At 39.0% G+C, this 24,170-nt stretch overlaps 2 protein-coding genes across 3 annotated transcripts; both read left to right on the top strand.

Moving 5' to 3' along the window:
- The first annotated feature begins 4,360 nt into the window (after positions 1 to 4,360).
- ubtd1a (ubiquitin domain containing 1a) lies at positions 4,361 to 12,308 on the top strand. Of its 2 annotated transcripts, XM_042010219.1 has the most exons (5): positions 4,361 to 4,675; positions 5,088 to 5,174; positions 10,700 to 10,927; positions 11,321 to 11,506; positions 11,675 to 12,308. In XM_042010219.1, the coding sequence occupies exons 1-5, from the start codon at positions 4,624 to 4,626 to the stop codon at positions 11,872 to 11,874; spliced, it is 753 nt and encodes a 250-aa protein (XP_041866153.1). In that variant the 5' UTR covers positions 4,361 to 4,623; the 3' UTR covers positions 11,875 to 12,308. The 2 variants fall into 2 exon arrangements, with proteins under 2 accessions (XP_041866153.1, XP_041866154.1); XM_042010220.1 differs by lacking the exons at positions 4,361 to 4,675; positions 5,088 to 5,174 and adding an exon at positions 7,068 to 7,590.
- A 1,833-nt stretch (positions 12,309 to 14,141) lies between these two features.
- On the top strand, positions 14,142 to 23,937 carry rrp12 (ribosomal RNA processing 12 homolog). Its single transcript, XM_042010216.1, has 34 exons — positions 14,142 to 14,366; positions 15,148 to 15,374; positions 15,647 to 15,730; positions 15,847 to 15,923; positions 16,010 to 16,115; positions 16,215 to 16,331; positions 16,452 to 16,590; positions 17,292 to 17,419; positions 17,521 to 17,619; positions 17,703 to 17,794; positions 17,868 to 17,979; positions 18,162 to 18,262; positions 18,367 to 18,481; positions 18,566 to 18,708; positions 18,793 to 18,914; positions 19,001 to 19,065; positions 19,404 to 19,566; positions 19,671 to 19,822; positions 19,924 to 19,991; positions 20,127 to 20,220; positions 20,551 to 20,709; positions 20,819 to 20,899; positions 20,988 to 21,093; positions 21,187 to 21,294; positions 21,386 to 21,543; positions 21,922 to 22,013; positions 22,095 to 22,250; positions 22,338 to 22,510; positions 22,629 to 22,745; positions 22,826 to 22,872; positions 22,962 to 23,040; positions 23,124 to 23,191; positions 23,285 to 23,367; positions 23,472 to 23,937. The coding sequence occupies exons 1-34, from the start codon at positions 14,228 to 14,230 to the stop codon at positions 23,572 to 23,574; spliced, it is 3,873 nt and encodes a 1,290-aa protein (XP_041866150.1). The 5' UTR covers positions 14,142 to 14,227; the 3' UTR covers positions 23,575 to 23,937.
- The last annotated feature ends 233 nt before the right edge of the window (positions 23,938 to 24,170 follow it).

Here is a 24,170-nt window from a genome sequence, read left to right as displayed (position 1 = left end):
CATGTTTCACTACACTAAGCGGGCAGATTCCAGCTCTGGGGTTATGTCACAGTGTTATGCAGACAGAGCCAGAAACTTGATGCTAGCAGAGGAGGATTAAACAAGATGCATGCCAGATTTGATTGTTATATTATGTCACAAATAAGCAGAAGCTGAAATGTTTCGAAATCTGTGAAACTGGAAAATATGGAAGTTGTTTCTCCAAATATGCATTTTAATCCAAGGTAAATATTTCTTGCATCGTCATCATCCTATAGAATATATATATATAATGTTTTAAAGAGTGCTAATGTGAGTAAAGGGGAGATTTAAAATGAAGACAGAAGTGATTAAGAGATGACAGCAGATTTCAGCCTGGTTCAAACACTATCTCGCCCTACAGCGCTCATGCCACCCGCCCTCACACGTGCAACAATACTTAATTTTCCAGCAGATGTCAGTGAATAACATTTAAAGCTGGGTGGGAAGCCAGAAGATATCAGGAGTGATCATTTAAAGAAACTAGAAAGAATTTAAATCCATTGAAAGACATAGGTTTCCAATATTAATTTGAAACTTCAAGTGTTTATTTTTTTTTATTATTCTTTCTGTTCTTGGGTTTGAAATTAAATACTTCACTTAAGGGAAGTTATCATAACCAGATTTGTTGGTGCTACACTCCTGTTTTTAGCCATTTGCTTTTAGTGACATCTTGTTTTGAATTCTTGGCTTGGGATCTACAAAAGTCATATATTAAAACACTAATAATATAAATAAGTCCTTACCTTGTCACATTATGAGAATTGTTGCTGTGGTAACAACCCAAATCTGTGCACAAATTCCATATTTTCATGAGGGCCAGGATGAGGAAAAGTAGCTTTACAGTGAATTTGATACCACATTGATTTACTTCAAAGTAAATTATTTTCTACATCTCCCCTAAGTTATGGCTGTTAGTCTTCTCAACTTGAAACTATTAATAATTACTATTAAGACAACTGCAAACCTGTGTAAAATGATTTTTGAAGCTGTTACGACTGATGCCAAGCCACCTTTTCTTTTGTGCTGTGCAGAGGAAATGAGCTTTGGATTTTACTGAAAATAAAGATGTCCCAACTGCCCTGATGGAGGTAGATGCATCCTTAGAATGGCTGTTATTGCAGTTGTGGAGAAAATGATTCATTATTACCAAGTAAAGCCTTAGTGAATGAGTCTCAAGTCAAAGAATTGTCTTTCATATATGACAAAGCGGTTCAGGATTTTTAATATATCCTCTCTCTGCCACATCATTTATAGCACAGGAAATGAAGGTCTCAGCACGCCCATAAACCGTCATCAGTTATCACGTCATCAGCTATATGTGCATTGTTCTTTTTCTATCTGGCACACACCAGTCTGGTTGTTTATTATCTTGAGTCAGAATGAGAGGTATTTCCAATCACAACAACACTCATATCTGAGAACATGTCAAAAGTACAGAGTAAGTACTATTGTTTACATCATATCTAAGTGAAACACAGTGTATGAATAAGAGCAACCTCAACACAGTGTATAATATTAAGAAGCTTCCGGGTGTCAATATTATGTGATCATTTGTGTGGTTTTTAACATGTTCTGACCAGCTCTTTGTCAGTGACAGTGTTTCTATATGTGTGCATCGTTGTAACAGACACTTCACTTGAAAAATAGGGAGGTAAATAGATCATTTATTACCTTGTTGAGCAATTAATTTATTTTGTCAATTATGATGTCACTCATTGTTTTGCTGCCTCTTCAGCCAATGAGATTGTTACACCTTCGTGTCTCTTCAGAGGATGGACCAGCAGAGGAAGCCAAAACCTCAAGGAACAGCAATTCTGCAGTTGGTGAAAATGCTGAAAATGAACCTGCTGCTCCTCTTGAATGGGTACTTCATTCATATCTGTAATGACTGACAATAGTGTCACCGTAACAGCAGTTGTTGAGACCTTAGAAAGCTCTGCTGTATAGTAGACGACATTGCACCTACAGAGGAACGTTCCTGCACGTCTGCAACAGCCACACCTACTGATGCCACCCTCACACCCGTTTTATCTACACCTGTTAATATTGACCTGTATGATGCTGCTTTAGCTGATCACTGCATCTTCACACAGCTTACAGAAGAATCACAAGACGCCACTGATTCTGTGGCTCAAGCTTCAATTGAAACAGTTTTAAATGACACTGCTTCATCTGATGGCTGTCCAGTTAGCACTCTGTCCACTTCTGAAGCTGGTGGCAGCTGAAACGTTGAGTACAGGCAGCTAAAATTAATAAGAAGATTCTACCTCAGGATGTCAGTGCTCTGTGCTGCTGTGACTGTACTCGTGCTGTGGAATGATTTACTGTAAATATTAAAAACAATTAAATAAAAAATATTAAATAAATTAATTATCTTGAGTTTTCTGTGCTTAGTAGCCACTGTAGCTTCACCAGTTCTGTATTAATAGTTTTAGCAATCATAAACAGATACTCCCTAAAATTAGTAGCCCTGTAGTGTACCCTCTGGACTAATGTAACCCTGGAGGCGGACGGGTTATTATATTATATTATATTATATTATATTATATTTATGAATCAAATACCATGTCAACTGCATAGCTAGTTTGGGTTTAACATCCACTTATGTATTGACTTTGCTGGTAATCCTCCACCAAGCGTCGCTGTGGCGGATACAGCTGTACTGCTTTTTTGTATTTTTATTTTATTATTATATTTTTTTCTTTGCCATAGACCTCAAAGATGACATGTAACTCAGCCTGTGAAAAATAAGACGCACAGCGTTTGGTCATTTGCATTGTATCGTGATTTCGGGGCACAATGGTTGAAGGCTTTAACAGGTTTGGATATTCTCTTTTCGAGGTAACATCGGAGTTAACCCCGGGTTTTCCGTCCCACGACGCTGGTACGACATGTTTACTCAAGTTTAAAGATTAAACTGCTCCGGATTGTTCAGAATAAGAGATAAGGGAGTATAAAAGCACCACCTCCAATCAGTTCTGTAGTAGGCCTGCCCATCCTGTCGTACGAGGAGCGTTTAGGAGAGAAATAGTTTTTAGAGATAGATGCAAATGCAATCCTTTTGGTGAAGAAACAAAGCTTGGTCGCCCACCTCTTTGAAGTAGGTTGTTCTGCAGGGTTTCTCCATGTTTGCGATTGGTCAGACTCTGCAAACACCACCCATTTTATGTGTGCGTGCACTGATCAATATGGGAAAACCCTGGGTTGAATTATCAAGTTGATACCCAACTTTGTAGTAGCGCTTATAAGGATTGCAAATGCCAATCAACATGGGTGTGTTAATCCCGCTTCATAGTAGGCCTACAGGCCTATGGGCTTTACCAATACGGGGTTCCGTAGCTAATTAACGGGTGTTGGTTAAGACCTCGAGAATTTAGCAACCTCGAGCACAGGCGTTATCACAGCATTTATTAAACCTCCTTTCTGGAAAATCCCCCTGAATTATTTATAGTGGTTCTGCTTTTATCTTTACTTGCAGTTCACCTCACGCGATCTAACCTTATCTGACCGGCTTTAAATGAATCAGCAGATAAGCAGCAGCATCTTTGTGCTGAGTAAAGATGGGTAGGATCACTATGTATTCTCAAGCAAAACTTTAACAAAAACCTTTACTAATTTAGCCCTTGTGCACCCATTGGTACATTTTCTGCATTTTCCCAATACAAAGTCATTAACTTTACCTGTGTTAATAGGAGGGAGACAAACTTTTGCAAGTATTTAATCTTTTTAAACTAAACTTTTGGTTAAAAAAATTGGTTTTCTTTTCAGTTATCTATTATGTGGTGTCAATTTCCACTATATGGCTATATGTGGAAATTGGCTATATGTATGTATATATAATATCATATAGTATACCAAGTGCAGAAAATATGCAAAATACATTGAAAAACATCCTCAAAGCTCCATTATCTCAACATTTTCACTAACACACACAAAGACATGTATTTAATTGGAATGAAAAAAAGAAAACCCTGTTTGCGCGTAGTATTTGGGAAATATTAAATATTTGTAAAGTTAATAGTTATGTTTAAGACTGAAGTTGGTAAAAAAAATGATTGCAGTAAATATTCATAGGAACTGAATATTTTGAACCTAGGCTAAAATGTTATATAATATTTTCTTAAGGGATTCACAAGAGTTTAATAAATTTCATTAAATAAAAAAATTACAAGTTGAATAAATAAATATGATTGTCAATTTCACAAACGTTGACGACAAACAATAAAAGTTTGACGATACTGAAGTACTTCCGCTCCATATATCCAATCTACGCTATTATTCTGAAAGAGTTCCGCCCCCTTCTGGTCTCAGTTTGAGGCCAAACTACGCATGCGCACAGAGTAGTGTCGCTCTAATTCTATTTTAGAGCACACGGATTGAGCGGATGGGTCCCATGGTTTGAGGAATTTGGGATTTTGATCGTATTCTTTTACAGAAACAGTTAACGTTTCTTGAAGACTCTGCAGGAACTGACCGATCTTCAGCCTGCCAGACCCCCACAACCCCTCCCCACTTCGTGTCTGTCATCCCCGCAGGCTGGTATTTTCAGCTGATCACCGCGTCACGGCCACGGTGATAACTTCCCTTTGCAGACAGGTTCGGATGTGGCAAGCAAACTGCAGACGGATGCATAATTTAGCAGACTGGATTTCTGGTATGTATCCACCGTTTTCATTAATCGTGATACAGTTCAACAAAGTAAATTCTTGCTAAGTCAAATCATATAATCTTAAAAGCACGCAATTTAATATATAAAACAGATAACAGTGATGTTATCGCGGCATCAAGTCGTTTTTCGAACGTGTGAATTGACACAAGAGCAAGAAAAGCATGATGTTCTGGCGCGTGTACCCATCAGCTGGCAGTACACGTGACGTAAACATAGCAGCTTGTCTGACCTCAGAGGGACAAGGAGTGCTGAGCTGTCATTATTCTCAGATTATACTTTTCTTCTTATTTTATACCATTTGTTTATACGGGATTATAACACATGCATTTTATACACAGTTTATATGGAAATGTAATGTATAATTCAGATATATTTTTCTCCCTTATCTGGACTGTAGGGACTGTGATGGGAGGCTGCGTTGGGAGGAGCAGGATGGATGGGCAAGGGAGTGCCCGAGGCTCAGCAAGGAGCAAAAAACGTGGAGGTAAGAACGTGGGTCACATTTAACCGCACCCTCTGGACAAAAACACATTGGAGATTAGCTTTATTATGACTAAAACCAGAAAATGGGAAGAAGTTTTTACACATGCTTTTGCAGGATGGTATTGTAATTGAGATAAAACATTATGGGGCACAATGACTTTTGAGTTTGAGAATGTTTTTAATATTCTTGTGTGCATTTAGCCATTATATTAAAAACGTTCTGCTGAACAGCATATATCCCCTGACACCCCAGAATTATAGATATCAGAACATTTCACAGCCAGGACACCACAGCAGTTTTTGTTAAATTGTTATTTGTCATTAGAGGATTAATAAAATACTTTTCATTCATTGAATTTATTTAACAATATTAACTAATATTAATGTTAATGATACAAGTAGGACATAAAAGATTCCAAATTCAGTCTTTTAGAAATACTCTGTTTTTTCAAATCTTTCCTGAAATCAACAGTTATAAGGTCATTTAACTGCTTATATCTCTCATAAAACTGATTTATGTTTTCATAACAGGAGAAGGTTATAAGAACAAGGAAAGCATTTCAGGTACTTTTAGAACACAATTTAGTATTAGAGGTTTCCAAATGAGTATCTAAAGTAAGGGTCACCAACTCTGGTCCTTGAGAGCTACTGTCCGGTAGGTTTTATTTCTCTGGTGCATCACACATGACTCAAATGAAATGGTTCTCCAACAGTTTGTTGTCAAGTTCTGCACAAGCCTCTTTATGACCTACCGATTTAACTTTAGTGTACTGCAACAGGGAAACATCTAAAACCTGCAGGACAGTAGCCCTTAAAGACTGGAGTTGGTGACCACTGATTAAAAATGAATATTTAGAGAAAGAAAATGTCATAGTTTCCTGTAAAGAACATCTAGCTGTTAAGCATGGAGGTGACTTGATCATGCTTTGGGTTTTTGTTGACTCTTTACAGAGCTAAAAGCCTTTTTTCTGAAGAATGTACGAAAGTCCCCTCAACCAAGAGCTAAAGGAATTTCAGTTGCTCCAAAGAGGGTTTACAAGCCTTTACTGGTCATTGGATTTGCTATTAAATATTTACCATGCAGGATGCCTATATGATTGCTCTTATGACCATTTCATTTTTTGAATTTGAACTAAATTGACCATTAGGGATAAATAAAGTTGTTTGAATCTAAATTTAATTGTATCTTTGAACAATGGAAATAAAAGTGTCTCACTTCAAATGTTTTTTATTTCCATTTTTGATTTTATATGTTGCCATTATGTTCCCATAAATTTTCTCAATCAATCAAAAATCAGATGTGAATGAACAACATCATTCTTTCACTCACTTTTTTTTTTAAATCCACATAGCAAAATATAAGTCTTTAACAGTTCGTGCAATGAATTCTTCCTTCACAAATGTAGCATGGAAGTCATCTCTAGTTTGAAGTTGGCAGAGTCAGTGGTTAGATGTCTCAAGCTCCATGGCTTACTGTATCTAATCTGGACTGACGACCTGCTCTGGTAGGACAGATTATATAAACACCATTGAATCCATCCCTTGTGAACAAATGGCTGTGTGCCGGACTGGATTGATATGCATTATGCATTGAGCAGCAGCAGCAGTGTTGCAGAGTTTTTTATATTAGACATTAACCTACTTGGTACAAGATTTTATGCATTAAATGCAAGCATGTTGAAATAATTTACCTGCTAGATAAGCATGACTTCTCCAGTCAAGTTCATGCATTCAAAGCTTGTACTTTCGTCAAATGCAGGCATGCGATCTGTGTAAGGAACAGTAACTATTAATTATGACAATGAAGCATTTTAGACATAGATGTACTTCTATTAAAATAAATGATAGAGCTTTGCCCTGAATTGGGGCATTTCCAGAACCACAATAATATTTTCTTCCAGACTGTAATGGTCTGACCAGAGTTTGTAACCTGTTAATAGCTTTAGAGTGTTGCCTTTGAGTATTTCTATCCTGTCTTTAAATAGAGCTGATAGGATTAGGCTTCTTTGGAAAGAGGCTACCTTCTGGCAAGGACACAGACTACTCTCCTCATACATTGAACTCAGTTCCATGAATTGTGCTGATGGTATTTTTGGGTAGTGTTTGTTATTAAAAGGGATAAAAGTGAGAAAGGTGTCATTTTTAACCACTTGGAGAAGCGTTACAACAGCTCCGAATCGGACTCTATTCATCGTGTTAAACTAGTCAGGTGGAGGCATATTTCAAGAAACACAGAAGGGCCACTTTTCTTTCTTGTGGTCACTCTTTGTAACTCCTTTTTGTGGATGTTTGATGCACAAAAGCTTGACTTACAGTCACAGTAAACCTCTGAGAAAGAACAGCTATGGGAGTGCCTAACTCCAGGGAATACCATTACTATCATGCTCCAAATACACCTTTTAAGATGCTGCTGAGAAGTAAGTATAGATATTTATTTTTAACATTTTCTGCTTTAAGGGTTGTTAAGCTCAATCTGTGTTACATGACCTATTTCATAAACAGTGTATCTGCTATTATAAATTATATGGAAGTATTATAGTGTGTTGTCTTATAAAATCAGACATCACTTTAATGGATGGATGGTTTATGTATTTTTGTATTTTGTAATGTTTCAGATGCTGAAAGACATATAAAAACATGTTCAAAAGGCACACAAAGTTAGATAAAGATTAAATAAGGATGAAAATGTTGACTAGTAAGCAGAATTATTCAAAATTAAAATGTAAATCTACAAAGACATAATTTTGCATATAAAAGTTGTTTGTAAGTAAACAAGTAGAATGAAATTAAATAAATTAAGCATTCAATATAAAAAAACTGCAAACTATAAAAAAACAACAAAACAAAAAACCAAGAGAGACAGAAATGTATTACAGTAAATGCAAAAACAGTTATTATACACATCTAACACTGAACACCTAAGACATTAAACAAGGATTTTTTAGTGAGTTGATCCCTTTTCTCTGTTTTTGTGTTAAAATTGCAATACAATAATGCAGCAGCAACATTAGATGCACTAAATAATGTTTTAATTTACATGGCAAGCAAATAGAATAGAATAGAACATTGTTTGTCATTTCAACAAAAAAGTGCTACGAAATTACTAAGTCCTCCAGTCAATGCAAAATAGAATAATTAACAGAACAAAATAGAAATATTTGCAACAACATAAATAAGACAAAATACAACATAGCTACAACATAGTAAATAAGATTAAATAAGTAAGTAATAGCTGCCAGAGTATAATGTATAATATAAAATATAAGACACACAGCATATAATATATAATATATCAAAAATATAATATATAATACAGTATATATTACAGATATTTGGTTGAGTTTTAGTGTAAAGAAACCTCCACCAGGACCATTCAAGTCTGAAGGTGGGAAAGAAAAAAAACAAACAAAAAGCAGAAAAAAGAAGCAGCTAATCTTAGATTCTTGGTAGCTTGGGTAACAAATGAGGACACGGTGTCATACTTAATCTGTCAACAGCCAACACAAACAGTCAGACTAGCTGATTTATTCCAGCAATGGGGTACAGGGGACATTTTTCATCAACTACAGGCTTTCATCCCTAATTACTGACACTGATTACAGAAAATGACTCCACAAAGTTTAATGGCAAAACTAGTTAAACTTAGTACCTTTAGTTATGGTATTTACATCACTGCATGTGCTACCATAAAAGAAAGGAAACTAAAGCCTGGTCAGTTTGCCTAAAACAGACTCAGAGTAGATTTTATTCTTGCTGAAGGATGCTCAAGTTTAGAAAAAGGTTTTTGTCTGAGGCTATGTCAGCAGAAACTATTATATTGGGGTCCCCTCCTGTGACTGCTGGCCAGGTGGCTCATTGGGGTTCCTGAAAGAATTATTTGCATGTGTTTAGCTATCATATTAATGGACTTTGCAATGTATAAAATTATAAAATTACATTTTCTCCTTTTATGTCTGTGCATCAGAGGATAAAAGTTTCATTAACTCAATGAAATCCCACAACATGAATTAAGACATCTCTAGGTGTATTTTAATTAGCTATGTGAAACAATGTTCAGCAGATAAAAATTTGTAACTTATTTAATATACTTCAGTTTTATTAGAATTCATTTGGAAATTAAAACTCAGCTTCATGAAATGAGGCAATGCACTGGTGATGCACCATGATCATGTAAAACATGAATATATTTTGTGGTGGGAATAGTTCTTAATGCACAAGGAATACCATTTTGTGATGAATTATCATACGTCTCATGGTGGCAAGCATGTTATGCATGACAAATTACTGTGTAGTCATTTATTTAGTGAACATTAGTTGAAATAATGAAAGAATAATAAAATTGTATTAATATGGGACTTTTCTGAACAAATATTACAAAGCTTAATCCATCACAGGGTATATTTCTGCATTCATATTATTTGTTTGCCTGTCTAACATCAGAAAGAAAATATTTAAAAAAATACTAAATGTTTGGGGAAGACTTACAGAATTATGTATAACAGTGATATTAAGTTAAAATTACAGTTACAATTAAATGCTTCTTGTTGTTCTTTGCCCCCCAAAAATTATTGTGTTAAAGGGGAAAATGTTATTCATAGGTTTTAACCAATTTTTCCTCATTCTGAAAGTCCAAACTTGGAAGGTAAAGAAAAATTAGCTTTGCACTGATTTTTATGTCTTGAAGAGCATCACAGTTAGAAAATGTGACAACTGATGTGATTTTTGTTTCTGTTTGCTGTTGCTGAACATGTGTATTTTTCACCGCTTCTCATTGGCCAAAGAGGGCTCATCAGTCCAGCCAATGCCATATAGGATAGGAACAGATAAAGCCTGTTATGTGGAACCTGATTACTGCCTATAATCCACTGGTGTGTCTGTGTGTGTGTCTGCACATGTACAGTATGTGTAGCCAGCCATTGCAATAATCCAGAGTGCTATAAATAACTGCTTTGATTTTCTTCCCTCTGTGAATCAAAATGACTTTCTTGGTATACTGTTAAAACCGATTTCCTGTGTACGTTGACATGACATTACCTGCAGCAGGTTAAACTATCCTGCAGCATCGGAGATCACACACTGTTGTTTACATGACCAAGAGTATTTTTGCTAAAACGATATAAGTTTCATGATATTTTTTTCTGTTATGATGTTATAATATCATAGCAGCTTATCCATTTAAATGTAAATGTGTCTAATTTGTCAGAAACAGCAGTTTGGCACAACTTTGTTAGAGCATCTGATTAACAGATAAAAAAATGCTCTGACTCCCATTAATGCTGGAGGTAATGGAAAAGAGCTTAGTTATTTTTAGAGTTGTCATGACGTGAGTCAACATGGCAATGCTCCACAAGCATTTGTTCTCTACCTGGATATACTGTTCTTTATTATGTCATTAGAATAAATTTAACTGTAAAAGGTTTACCCTTTGAACTTTTGGAACTTCTTCACACCTTCTGAGTCCTTAAATCTGCTTTTTAGATTGGATTAAACACATCCTGATTTCTTTTATACTTGTCTTTTTAATAGCACGCAATGAACCTCTTAAGAAGGAGCATCCAAAATGGAAGAGTGAGTACCCGATGACAGAGGGGCAGCTGAGGAGTAAGAGGGACGAGTTTTGGGATACGGCTCCAGCTTTTGACGGACGGAAAGAGATCTGGGATGCACTCAGAGCAGCTGCCCTGGCTGTGGAGTGCAATGACCTGGAGCTAGCACAGGCTATAGTGGATGGAGCCTGCATCACTCTGCCACATGGTAAGACACGGCCATCTTTAAAAATTGTAAGCCTAGAACTTTGTGTGCCAGAAAGGAATAATTCAATGAGAACAATTTACACAATATCAAAGAGCAGTTTGCAGAATTCCTAGTATGAATTTCTCAGAGATTACTGCTGCAGTGGTTACATAATGACCACAGTGATGTGTGCCCTCTTTAAATGCATCAGAAAAAGCACTGGCCTCTTTTGTTTGCTCACACTGAGAAGGGTTTTTGCTGCTGCTTTCTTCATTCAAGGTCACTATATCCTTTCATATAATACTAAATAAAACAGGCTTTTACTTGGAGAGGGCAAAGAAGGTTTATTGTATGCACTAGTATTATCTGGCTTGTAGATTTTTGTTGCTGATGAGGCTCATTTCTATTCTGCAGGCTCTCTCACAGAAAGTTATGATGAACTGGGCAACCGTTACCAGCTTCCAGCGTACACTTTAGCCCCACCTGTCAACCTCATCACTGAATCATCCGGCGAGAGCAAAGCATCTGACTTCACACAAAAACAGGCTCAACCTCTGCCATGCAGAGAAGAGTTCCAGCTGCGGGTGCGATTATCAACAGGTAATGATAGCTGCAGCATATATCCTGTGTACAAAACCCCAATATGCTAGCCAGTTTTTCTCAACTTGTCTTACTTTGGCTGGAGGATGATCTATAATTCATGGCTTCTCCGCATCCATTAGCTTGTTCAGTAATCTTTGTCAATGGTTTGCTGTGTGACTCTCTCAGGAAAGGATGTGCGTCTGACAGCCAGCATGGCGGACTCCATCGCTGAGCTAAAGAAACAACTGGAAGAACAGGAGGACATCGAAGTGACCCGTCAGAGGTGGTTCTTCTCCGGGAAACTTTTGACTGACAAGACTCGTCTGCAAGATGCCAAAATCCAGAAGGACTTTGTTGTCCAAGTGATTGTCAACATGAATCCTTAGGTCATAACTAACTGAGAAGTGAAACAGGAGATAAAGTGAGGAAAAGATACAGGACATGCCAGAGAGGGCTGCAGGAGCAGCAGTAGGGCCTGAAATCAGTTTCCAGCTGGTACTGCTGTTGAATTTTGTGTATATTTTTATATAAGAAATTGTTGCTTTTATATTGCTCCTTTTTCTATTTTCCTTTTTTTTTCCAAATGAAGTAAAAATATGAAAAGCACTGAAACACTTTAGAGTAAAGAGCCCTAGAGCCCTAAGTTGCACATCCCAGTGTCTGTTTGTCTGTCTGCCTGTGGAGACCCCAAATTACAGCTCTGTTGTTTACATGGGTTCCTGTCCTTGATATGTTTGTCTGTACTTGTGCTTAATGATAAATTCGACACAGTTCGCCTGAAGGTCCAAATAAGGAAAATCGACTTTTTTTTTTTTTTTTTTTTTTTTTGAGAAGTAGAAAGAAAATTACATGTAATTATAATTATCAGATTAAGTGTGTGTTATTTGGTCATGTAACTGTGCACAATGCATTTTCAGCTCACAAATATATAGTCATGATAAAGACTTGGAATGTAATGAAAGCACCTTTTTAAGAGGTAGGAAGAGATGAGGTTTAAATTTTACTTTGTCACTCCCAACAACTGTACAAACATACTGTAGTTATATCTACAACATGATGCTCACTGTACTTGAATTACTTAATAAATAATGTAAACTGTAAAAAAAAACAAAAAAAACAAACATTATTAACCACTAACAGCTGTAACATCTTCCCATACCAGCTCACTCCGGCTTCTTTCCATGCACACAAATAGAAAAAATAAGGTGAACTGTCCCCACCTTAACTTCCAGCTAATCAGATTTTAAAGGCGATGCGTCATCATTCACTGCATTGATTGACCTTCTGACATAGAACCTTTACTGCAAACTCAATGAGGCTGTGGCAGACCACCCTTGAGGCCAGCTTTGAGCCATTTGTACAAGTTTCCATCAAATGTGCCATATACCAAGGAGATGCTCTGTCCCCGCTGCTGTTCTGCATAGGCCTGAACCCCCTCAGCCAGTTAATCAACAAGGCTGGCTAAGGCTACTGACTCAGGAATCGGGCCACCATCAGTCAACCTCTTCTACGTGGATGCTAAGAGTGAGCAAGACTCACTGATCCACACCACTAGGATCTACAGCAGGGACGCTGGAATGTCATTCGGACTGGAGAAATGTGGCCGAATAGTAACAAAGAGAGGGAACTTCCTGAGAAGTCAGCTCAATGGCAAGTACAGGATCTGGGCAATTAACACTATACCCTGCCAGTGATCAGATGCCCTACTGGGATAATAAGCTGGCCAAAGGAGGAAGTCCAGACCACAGATGTTAAAACACAGAAGCTGTTCACCATGCATGGGGGGGGTTCCACCCCAAATCCAGTGTCCAGAGCCTATACACTAAGCGCAAAGAGGGAGGCCAAGCATCAGGGTCACTATCCAAGATTAAACGATACTGGCAGGCAAAGAATACATGGCACGCCATAACCAAGTAGCCGGTGCTATGTCAGTTCAGCTTACTTGCTCAGAATATGGACTGGAGACCCCTAGGTCACAATAAGAAACACTTCCCAAGGTGGTGAAGAATGAGAGGGCTATGATCCTGTGGGACTTCTAGATATCAATGAGAAAATAGTGGTGGCCAACCAATCAGACATTTTGATCATGGCTAAGCAGCAAAGGGAAGCCGTAGTGATCAATGTAGCCATCCCCAACGATGGAAAAATCAAGAAAAAGGAACATGAGAAACTGGAGAAATACCAAGGACTTAGGGAAGAGCTGGAGAAAGCCTGGCAGGTGAAGGAAACAGTAGTACTAGTGGTCATCGGAGCACTGGGGGCCATGTCCCCCATGCTGGATTAGAGGCTCCAACAGATTATATATATATATATATATATTTATACATACATACATATATATATACACACATATATATATAGTAGCAGTTTTCTTCCATGCTGCTTCTCTCTCCTTAGCAGCTGCAGCTTCTTTATGAAATACCTCTTTGAATTGCCCAAATGCTTTATTAAAAGTTTTCGCTCCAGTCGCTTAAAACAGCTAGCTAGCTTTTTGTAAGTGGTTGTCATCCATACTCTCAGAGTTAATTAGTTAGCTGAACCTCCTTTCTGGAACAAGCCTCTGGCATGTCAGTTCTGTTGTAAAGCATCCATTTGTGTTGTTTTCGGTAGACAGCGGCACTTACTGGCGAAATAACGTCAATTTCGGTCGGAACACGAGCGCACCTGTGACGTCACTTGGTGAGCGACAGAGTCATCTGGAGAACTGTTTGGGATCGTGACTCTTTTCCACCCCGAAAAATGGTCAAATCGGGGAAACTTCGGTCTGGGACTGGATCGAAACTCAAACGGTGGAAGAAGGGACACAGTAGCGACTCAAACCCGCAAACGAATCGTTTTCGACAGGCTGCAAAAAGCCGCTTCTTCAGCCGACCCACTGGTAAGCTACACGTGGGTCTCTGGCTAGTGCTATCATAGTTTAGCATTAGTCTAAGATAAATCTGCGTTACACTTCATACAGCAATCAGTGTAATGTTCCCGGTGGAAAAGGACATCTCTCAATCAGTTCTGTTTACGCAGTTTGACTGTTGTCGTGGAAGTAATAGGCTACTATGAGAGAGTTTATATTTATAAACGCACAAAGTTGGTCAATACCTAGACAAGTTCTTATCACTTGTTTTACTCAACATAGTTTAAATGTGTCTGATTACTTTCATGCTAAGTTGAGATTGTTTAGATAAGAGAATGTATTCATGTTTGCTCACTGGGTTAACGGTTAATGGATATCAGCCCTGGTTCAGCCCAGGTATGGAAGTAGTCAAAGAGAATATCAAACAACAGTGTCACTGAATGGATTATCATTTATTTTCGTCCCTTCTTTAAGAGTTTTTTTCATATTTGTAACAAGATAAATTGGCTACAATTATTGGAGAAAACCTCAGGGACCTTCCTCGGTTAGTTGGATGAATGTCAGCTGTAAGCTGATCCATCAGTGTGGAACAGAAACCCTAAAATATGCAGGTTAGCAATAGGCTAAATTTAATTTAATTCGTGCTGTTGAAAGACATAGAACTGCAACATCCAACTTTCATGTTAATATTTAACAAAAGAGGGTGTTTCCAGACCTTGCCCCTAATGCCAATAATGGAATCATGAATTCTGCTTCATGTCTTTGGATGTCAACTTGAATTAATGACATGTTTCTTCATTTATTTCCGCAGAGAAGAGTGACCTTACAGTTGATGCTCTCAAGCTTCACAATGAACTGCAGGCTGGTCCACTGGAGATCAGTGCAGGTAGCCGTAAAGATGACCGAATGGAAGAGGAGTCCGATCAGATATCGGAGAGAACCTCAGGCACCTTCCTCAGTGGCCTGTCAGACTGCTCCAACCTCACATTTAGAAAGGTGCAGCGCTTCTGGGAGTCCAACTCAGCTGCACACAAAGAGGTGGGAATTTGATTTATAATAAATTGTGTTTTTTCCATTAGAACAGTATGAAATAACTTGATGAAGTGGGTTTATAATTTTTAGCAAACCTATTGTTTTATTGTAGTGACATTTCTATCTAACATGATCAAAACCTGAAAAAAAGGATGAAAGATCTGAAAATTATTTTAGACTCTAAGAGTTGATGTAAGGATATGTATGTGCTCATGAACACTTGCAAATCCATGACACTGAGTTTCTGTGTAGCTCTAACTATAATAACTTCCTCGCAGATTTGTGCAGTTTTAGCAGCTGTCACTGAAGTGATCCGAAGTCAAGGAGGGAAAGAGACTGAAACGGAGTACTTTGCTGCTTTGGTGAGTGTTTTTTTTTTTGTGTGTGTGCTAATAATGAAGTACTTGGACTAATTTGTAAACTGGTTTTTAGATTTAAGTTCCCGACTGAAAATGCAGCATTTCTGTAATTAACATAGATGACCACCTTAGAAGTTGTTGATTCAGCCGAGTCCCAGACTGCAGTGGCATACCTCCTGAACCTCGTCATGAAACGGTAGGATTTTGACATGATTTTATAAATAACAAAGCTCTGACATGTGAAACCTAATTGAAACTGTTGGTTATGTTGTTATTCCCCAGGGTTCCTGCTCCAGTACTCATGTCTAAGTTCTCCGACACGACCAAAGCTCTGATGGATGTCATGTCTAACCAAGCCACATCTGATGCCTCCTCCGCTCTTAGATGGGTAAGTAAATTGGTCTCTGTTCTTTCCTTAGTCTTTTCATTGTTGAAAACTGGTGCAAAGACAGATTAAAAAAAATCTTTTATGCATTTGCATCCAAAGATCCTGTCATGCCTGGCCACCTTGTTGAGAAAGCAGGATGTGTCTGTCTGGACATACCCATCTACTCTGCAGGCTTACCACGGTCTTCTCAGCTTCACTGTTCACAGCAAGCCTAAGGTTGGTCCCATCAGCCTGCATGAACAAATGCATTCTGGGTGCTGTTGAATGTAGCCTTTACTAAAATATTAAATGAAAGATTTTATTGTAATGTATATTCATGATTTTTTTTCCTTTCAGATCCGTAAAGCTGCACAACAAGGTGTTTGCTCCATTCTTAGAGGCAGCGACTTGCTGTTTACAGATAATGCCCCGAGTCATCACCCTGCCGCAGTTACAACAGCCAAGTTCTGCATCAAGGAAATGGAGCAGGCAGGAGGTAAGCCATCACTCAGAATGCAGACCTCCGCCAAGCCATTGTAATTTTTTTTTGCCAATGATTGTGGGCATTATTTTTGAGTTAGACGCTCTAATGGCAAAATTACCCTCTCTCCCTGTAGTAAAGAATCCTTTCCTGGATCCAGGCAGTAATCTGGATCACCCCATGAATCTAATTACTTGTTCTTTCTTCCATTTCTGAGATTTCCTGAAAATGTCATTAAAATCGGTCCATTACTTTTTGAGTTAAATGCACACAGCGTTAGTCTGGGCCTCTAATGTTAGCAAACACACTCCTAAAAATTGTGTGTCAAATCAACGCCGTCGATTACAGTTTTACTTAACAGCTGCTCGAGGTGGTGAGAAAGAAAATTAATACAACACCTGTGATAAATAAAGACACGCACACCACTGTGTGCACAACCCTGCCCTGTCGCGGACAAAGTTTCTTGTGAAGTATGAAATCCCCGGGTCAGTTGCTCATTGCACATAGACCCCCCCACTCCTTAGACTCTTTTAATCTTGCCAGCTGTGAATCCTCATCTAAATCCCATCTAAAACCTTTGGAGAGTTCAAGTCTAAGCATATCCACTGGTTACAAACCAGTTTACTAGTTTGCTTATTTTCGTTTACTGTCAAGAAGGTTAATGTTTAATGGCCTTATGATTCTTTTCTGTGGCTTTTCTTTTACAACCCTCTCAGGCAGTAAAGAGGACACCACCACACTTCATGTGCTCTGCCTCTTGAAGGAGTTGATCGGAACATTTCCTCTGGGGGCTGTCAAGTCCTGTTGTGAAACTCTGCTGCGAGTGATGACTCTCAGCCATGTGGTGAGAATGCCAAAATATTCCTAGTTGCATCCTCTTACTCTTTGTTTAGCTGTGTGACACTTAGTGGCTTTTAATGTAACGTGTGCTATTTGTGGCTGTAGCTGGTGACAGCCAGTGCCATGCAGGCATTTCACCGGCTCTTCAGCGGGAAGCCCAACGCTTCAACTCTCTCACCAGAACTCAACGCTCAGATCATCACGGTGAGAAAACAAAATAAACAAGGTGGATCTTAGATGTTATTTAAAACTTGGTGTAAAATCAAACTCTCATTTCCCATCCACAGGCTCTGTATGATTACCTTCCCAGTGAGAATGACCTGCAGCCTCTCTTGGCTTGGCTTACCGTCATGGAGAAAGCGCATGTTCATCTGGCTAGGTATCACCATGGATTTTCATCACATCAGTATAATATTGACAGATCACAGACTGATGAACACAGTTCTGTCTAGTTTGCAGAGTTCTCTGAGTTTGGGTCACCTTCCTCGCCTCTTCTCCACCGCCATGTCCTGCCTGCTGTCGCCACATGCACAGGTGGTTTCTGCAGCTACAAACACACTAAAGGTAAACGACCATTCAGCTGAGTTTCTGAGCTGATGCAGTTTTCAAACTTTATAGATTTTTACTGAATCTTTGCCTTTTGAAACTAAATTTGAGCTGATTTTTTAAAAAATATAATAATTAGATAATGGCTGCTGTTTCTTAAAGTGTCAACAGACTCCTAATTGATGAATTGTTTGTTTCAGACTTTGTTGACTGAGTGTGTCGCCCCTCATATGATGGAGATGGGCATGGTTTCTGCTTCTGCTTCTGCAGGAAACCCGCCCTATGTCTGCAAAATGTTTCGGTATGACCCTTTCATGTTTCTGCTAATATTTTCCTATTTTGTATGAAGATACACAATTAAAATACTTAGATGATTACAGCTGAGTTTTTTTCAATATGTTCCAGTATCGTAGAGGAAGGACTTTCCTATCGCTTTCATGCTTCCTGGCCTTTTGTACTGCAGATCATTGGTTGCTTTTATCGGAATGCAGGGAAACAAGCTCACCCCATCATGACCAAGGTATAGCTGCAAAATTTTGTGTGTGGCTTCTTGGATGAAGAAAAGTGAATTTTTGCTTCAGTTTCTGTGTCTCCTCCTGGACAGTCCCTGCAGTCTCTGGCAGATCTACGCTCCACTCCTCATTTCCCCTTTAGTGGTGAGTTGGACCTGGCTGTGGGAGGAGCTGTGGAGAGTATGGGACCTGAAGTTGTGCTGGCTGCTGTACCTCTCAACATCACCGGTCATGAGTAAGACCACATACATGGACAAACACTACAGAGTATGTTTCTCTATGTTTTTGTGCTCTAACTGATCATGTGGTTGCTTTTCAGTGATGACCTGGAGTTTCCGCGCAGCTGGCTGGTTCCTGTCATACGAGATCATGTAAAGAACACTCACCTTGGCTTCTTCACATCCTATTTCCTCCCTCTGGCCTTTACACTCAAGCAGAGAGGTGATTCACTAGAATGAGAAATGAAGAAGGTGGATCTCATTAGGTTCTTATGTGTATTGACTAATGAATCTGCTCTTGGGCTGTAGGTGAAGAGTTGGAACAAGTGGGAAAGAAGTTGGAGGCCAAAGTCTACCAAACGTTACAGCTTCAGGTTTCAGATTTAAATTGTCTCCCTTTTATAACTTGGTAATGCACAGTATAATGATTAAGAGGACTAAATGAATGAGTTATTGGATTTCACCTGGATTCAGTGATGATTGTCTGAAGTGCATAAGTTGGCAACAACAGTGGTCTCTTGTTGCCCTCATTCCTTGACCTCACTGGTGGGAGCCAGTTGGATCCAATAGCTGCTTTGGACACCTTTAATTTAAAATTAAATTTAATGAATTGAGCTTTGGATAATTGTGAATTTGGTATTGACCAGAATCAGCAGCTGTATCATTTTATTTTTTTCTCTTAAACAGCTCTAACATTTACGCCTCATTTCAGATTTGGACCATGCTTCCAGGCTTCTGCACATGCCCTGTGGACCTGCTGGCTTCTTTCAAAGGCATCGCCCGGACACTTGGCATGGTCATTAATGAACGGCCAGACCTGAGACTCACAGTTTGTCAGGCGCTGCGCACACTTATCAGCAAGAGCTGTTTCACAGGTAGAAGGACATGAATTCAGGGTCAACATGGTGTCAGTATATAAAACTACTGCAGCAACATCAAAACCTTTTTAAAAATGTTTTTGTCTGCTTGACGTTTGTAGAAGAAAAGGCTGAAGTGGGCCGCTTCTCGAAGAACTTCCTACCCATCCTTTTTAATGTGTACAGCCAGCAGCCTGCAGAAGGAGAACCTGGAACGTACAGGATGGCTGTGCTGGACACCATCAAAGTCTATTTAACTGTTACTGAAATGCAGGTCAGTCAAGTTTTGTTGGAGTGCTGAACTGCATTGAAATGCTCTGTTTGCACAATTTACCTCAGATATACAACATCACTAACAAAAACATTCTTCCTCAGCTGATCTGCACATTCCTGCATAAAGCCACAGACAGGCTGACGAGCACAGAGAGCACCGAATTCACACGGTAGGACAGGAATGGAAATTTAGGATCTTAATATTTGAGTTGTTAATTTTAGAAAAAGTTTGGTATCAGCATAACTACTCTTGTGTCTTTTTTAGTATTATTATTTATTTTATTCTGGCCTCATCTACATTTTAGGCTGTCAGTGATGGATCTTGTGGTTGCCATGGCTCCCTTTGTAGATGGAGCCACCATGAATAAAACGTTTGAGCTGATGAGACCGTATTTGGAGGTAAAGGCTTAATGGTATAAGTTTTTTATTTAACCCATAAGAGCCCGACGTGACATTTTGTTACATAGTTTCTATGATAATAGATACCCAGAAGTAGAAAACCACATTATAATATTTTTAATATATCACATGGTAATAAATGGTAGATACCCCCCCCCCCCCCCCCCCCCATAAAAATGTAAATTTTTTCGTTAAAGGGCCGAATAAAGACCTCATATTAAAAAAATTGGACTTTTCTTACCATTTTTTTCATGGGTCGGGCCTAATGAGTTAAACATGTAGTGTATTTCTTCTTAACTTTTGGGACGGTGGTGCTCTTTTTGTTCTCAGGCCAAAGAGCCAGGCATGCAGAAGAAAGCTTACCGTGTGCTGGAGGAGATGTGTGGAGCAGAGAGAGAGGAATGCAGGTCGTTTGTCGTGTCTAATCTGGAAACTCTCAAACTCGTCTTGCTTGATACTCTAAAAAATGCTTCTTCACCAGCAAAGAGGGTGAGGCTAAGAGGTTGAATGCAGCAAATTAAACAAGACATCAGATGGGAACGAGAATTAAAGTTAATGGTGATGTCTGGCCTCTCTTATTTGTGCTGCTTTTCCTCAGCCAAGACTGAAGTGCCTCATTCACATTGTGAAAAGGTTAAATGAGGAACACAAAGACTTCATCACTGCACTGCTGCCAGAGGTACCGCTGCCAATAAAAGCTATCAAGCACAGAAACACAGGAAGCGCTGAAGTTTGAAGATTTTACAAGGATTTTATTCCTCTTTCAGGTGATAATCTGTACCAAGGAGGTGTCTGTCGGAGCTCGGAAGAATGCCTACAATCTGCTGGTGGAAATAGGAAATGCTTTTGTTCGCTTCTGTGGAAACACAAAAGGTGACACATCTGCTTTGCATGCAGACTTCTCAGTTTGAAGATTTCAACAGTAGATTGTGAGCATAAAATAATTCCTTCTCGTCCCTTTTCTAGATGCCATGGAGCAGTATTTGGTGTTGATGTATGCAGGACTTACAGGCTCAGTCACCATGATAACGTGTACAGTTTTGGCATTGACACGTCTGGTGTTTGAGTATAAAGGTAAGCCGGCTGACTGTCAGTCGTTTCCAGGTGTTGAATTAAAAGCAGATGTTTGTGGGTTTTATCGGTCTTCTGCTTTTATCTCTTTCAGATTCTATAGAGGTGTCCACCATGGAGCAGCTGCTGCACAATGTTTGTCTGCTAATGTCGTCTCGCACCAGAGAGATTGTCAAAGCTGCCTTAGGTTTCATAAAAGTCATTCTCTTTGTCATGGACCCCAAGACGCTGGCCTCTCATGTAACTGTCATGGTATGAATTCAACATATTGGTTTATGGGATTCACATGAGGGCGTCGTGCCAGCTTGACCATGTCCTACCTCAGATATGTGATTTGTGAGGGAAAATGGCAACAAATGGGGAGAGCGTTTGGACAGTAATTAATTTGCAAATGGTAAATCTGACCCAGCCTGTGTAAAAGTGGCTCTGTATTGATAAATAACTCCATTACTCTTACATTTAAGTTTTTTAAATAATATATATTAATCTTTTACCAGGAAAAAAATAACAAAATTACAAATTTGACATGGAAATCCTGCTTGATTTGATGTGAAATTAAGTGAAATGAAGCAAAAATAAGGGTTGAATTGACAGAGATCTACCATAAAGAGATTTCTTTCTTGTGTTCAGATGGAGGGTGTTGGAAACATCAAGGATGATGTGAGAAGACATTTCAGAACCAAACTGAAAAACATCTTCACAAAGTTTATTAGAAAGTTTGGGTGAGTGCTCCATATTCTTTCAGCCCTTTACCCAAGGTGCAAAACCTTCAACTTGCTAAAGATGCTCTGTTGTGTTTACAGTTTTGAGCTGGTGAAGAGCATGCTGCCTGTAGAACACCACAAAGTCCTGGCAAACATCCGCAAGGCTGAAGCACGCAACAAGAGGCGAAAACAGGCTGCTGAGGAGCAGGACGACTCGGAGAGCGAAGCGGAAGCACCTAAAGCAAAGAACGAAAGGTAAGACACCTGTCATGAGTACAAAACCTGCATTCCCATTTAAATGAACCGTTTCTCCCTAAAATCTTTGTGTCCTTCTATTTTCAGTATTGAAGACATCCTCGCAGAGTCTGACAGTGATTTGTCAGAGGATGAAGGAAAGCCTCGTAATGCTCAGAAGAAAGCAGGCAAACGGCAGAAAGGACGGGCATGGCTCAAAGAGGGAGAGGAGGATGAGCCACTTAACTTCTTGGATTCAAAGGTTTCCCAGAGAGTTCTAGGTAACACAGCATCCAGACTTTTACTCCAGTAGCTGCTGTCAGATTGTTTTAGTTCTTTTACTGACATACAGGATAAATTAGGTTCAGTAGAGTTAACAAGATGTTTGTTGTTTCTCAGCCACAAACCCTGAGCTGAAAAAGACCACCAAGGTTCAACATGGTTTTAAAGTAACCTCAGATGGACGGCTGATCATTAGAGACGATGATGAGGAAGATGTAAAAAACAAAGACAGAGGTAAGAGTAATAAAGTCAGTGTCCTGTATGTAGCTGTGTGTCTGAACAGGCTGTAGTTGCAATGCTTTGCTCTTTCACAGATGGAGACGAGATGAAAGATATCCTAGAAGAAGCAGGAGTTAGAAGTGTGAGTTTTTGCCATACACAGTATCAGTCAGCTGTTCTGAAATGCTTTCTGCTGTGGTGTTTACGGTCATCTTTTCAAAACACCCACAGAAAAAGTCACAGAAGAGGAAGTTTCAAGGTGACAACTTTGACGATGACATGGACGTTGATCCTCAGTTGAAATATAAAGGTAACGGTATAATTTTAAAATAAATTGAAAGCCTCATTGACTTGCAGCTTGCGATGCTGATGATCCTTTTGTTTTGGTCTCAGCTGGTGGCTCAGGTATCCACAGACCTCTGGGAGGTGGTCAAGACATCGGAAATGATTACAAATCAAAGGTGAGTTTTGCACATAAACCTGTTGCAATAAGTGACTGGACTGAGGTGTTTCTCACACTGTCATTCTGTCTGTTCTCCCTCTCACAACATCAGAAAGGAAAAGGAGATGTGAAAAGAACAGGAAAGCTCGATCCTTACGCTTATGTCCCTCTGAAAAAGGCCCAACTCAATCGCAGGTATGAGCATCCGCTGTTGTGTCATTCTGTTTTAACTCTTTGACAATGAATTGGAGAAAAGTTAAACATATCTGATGGCATCATGGTTTATTCTGGGTTCACAGGAAATGTGCAAAACTGCATGGCCAATTCAAGGGCATGGTGCGAGGAGCCCAGAAGGGGGCGCTGTCTGGAAAGAAAATGCAGGCAAAAAAGAGGAAAGCATGAAGAACATACTTATTGCTCAGTGGACTTTTATGTGTGCGATTACTTGTTCCTAAAATGCTGGTATACACCTTGGATGTGTGCCTGTGTCTCTAAAGGTGTAACCAGTTTGTTTTTAAACTGTATTATTTCAAAGCTCTCAAGTTTGCAGTAAGTACATGCTTGTGTGCTACGACAGACATGTTGAAATGCTTGTCTTGGCTCAATGGAAATTGACAAATCAAATAAAAATAATTATGTGGAGGTTTAAAAGAACAAATATAGCCTCAGATAAGTCTCTCTTGAATGATGAACATAAATAAATTTGTGTTTAAAAAATAATAAAAATGACCTAAAGTACAACTGCTAAGTGATACAAAACAGAAATGTTTAATCTTTGTCATTATTTGTTCATTTTAGGGGCTCCACATTTGTGAAATGTTAATGAGTAAAAAGCATTAACTGGTGAATAAACACCCAAAGCTTTTTTGGAAAAAAAACTTCAAACATTTGTCCACTGGACATAATCAGAAAAAGTTATTTACATTCTGCAGTTGCTGTAGTGTAGTTTTTAGACTGAGACGAATAACTGGAGGCGGTTGTTTTGCTGCTGCTCGTGT

Source organism: Melanotaenia boesemani, chromosome 16 (assembly GCF_017639745.1).
Source record: "Melanotaenia boesemani isolate fMelBoe1 chromosome 16, fMelBoe1.pri, whole genome shotgun sequence".
NCBI lineage: Eukaryota > Metazoa > Chordata > Actinopteri > Atheriniformes > Melanotaeniidae > Melanotaenia > Melanotaenia boesemani.
This window is presented reverse-complemented; position numbering and strand designations above follow the sequence as displayed.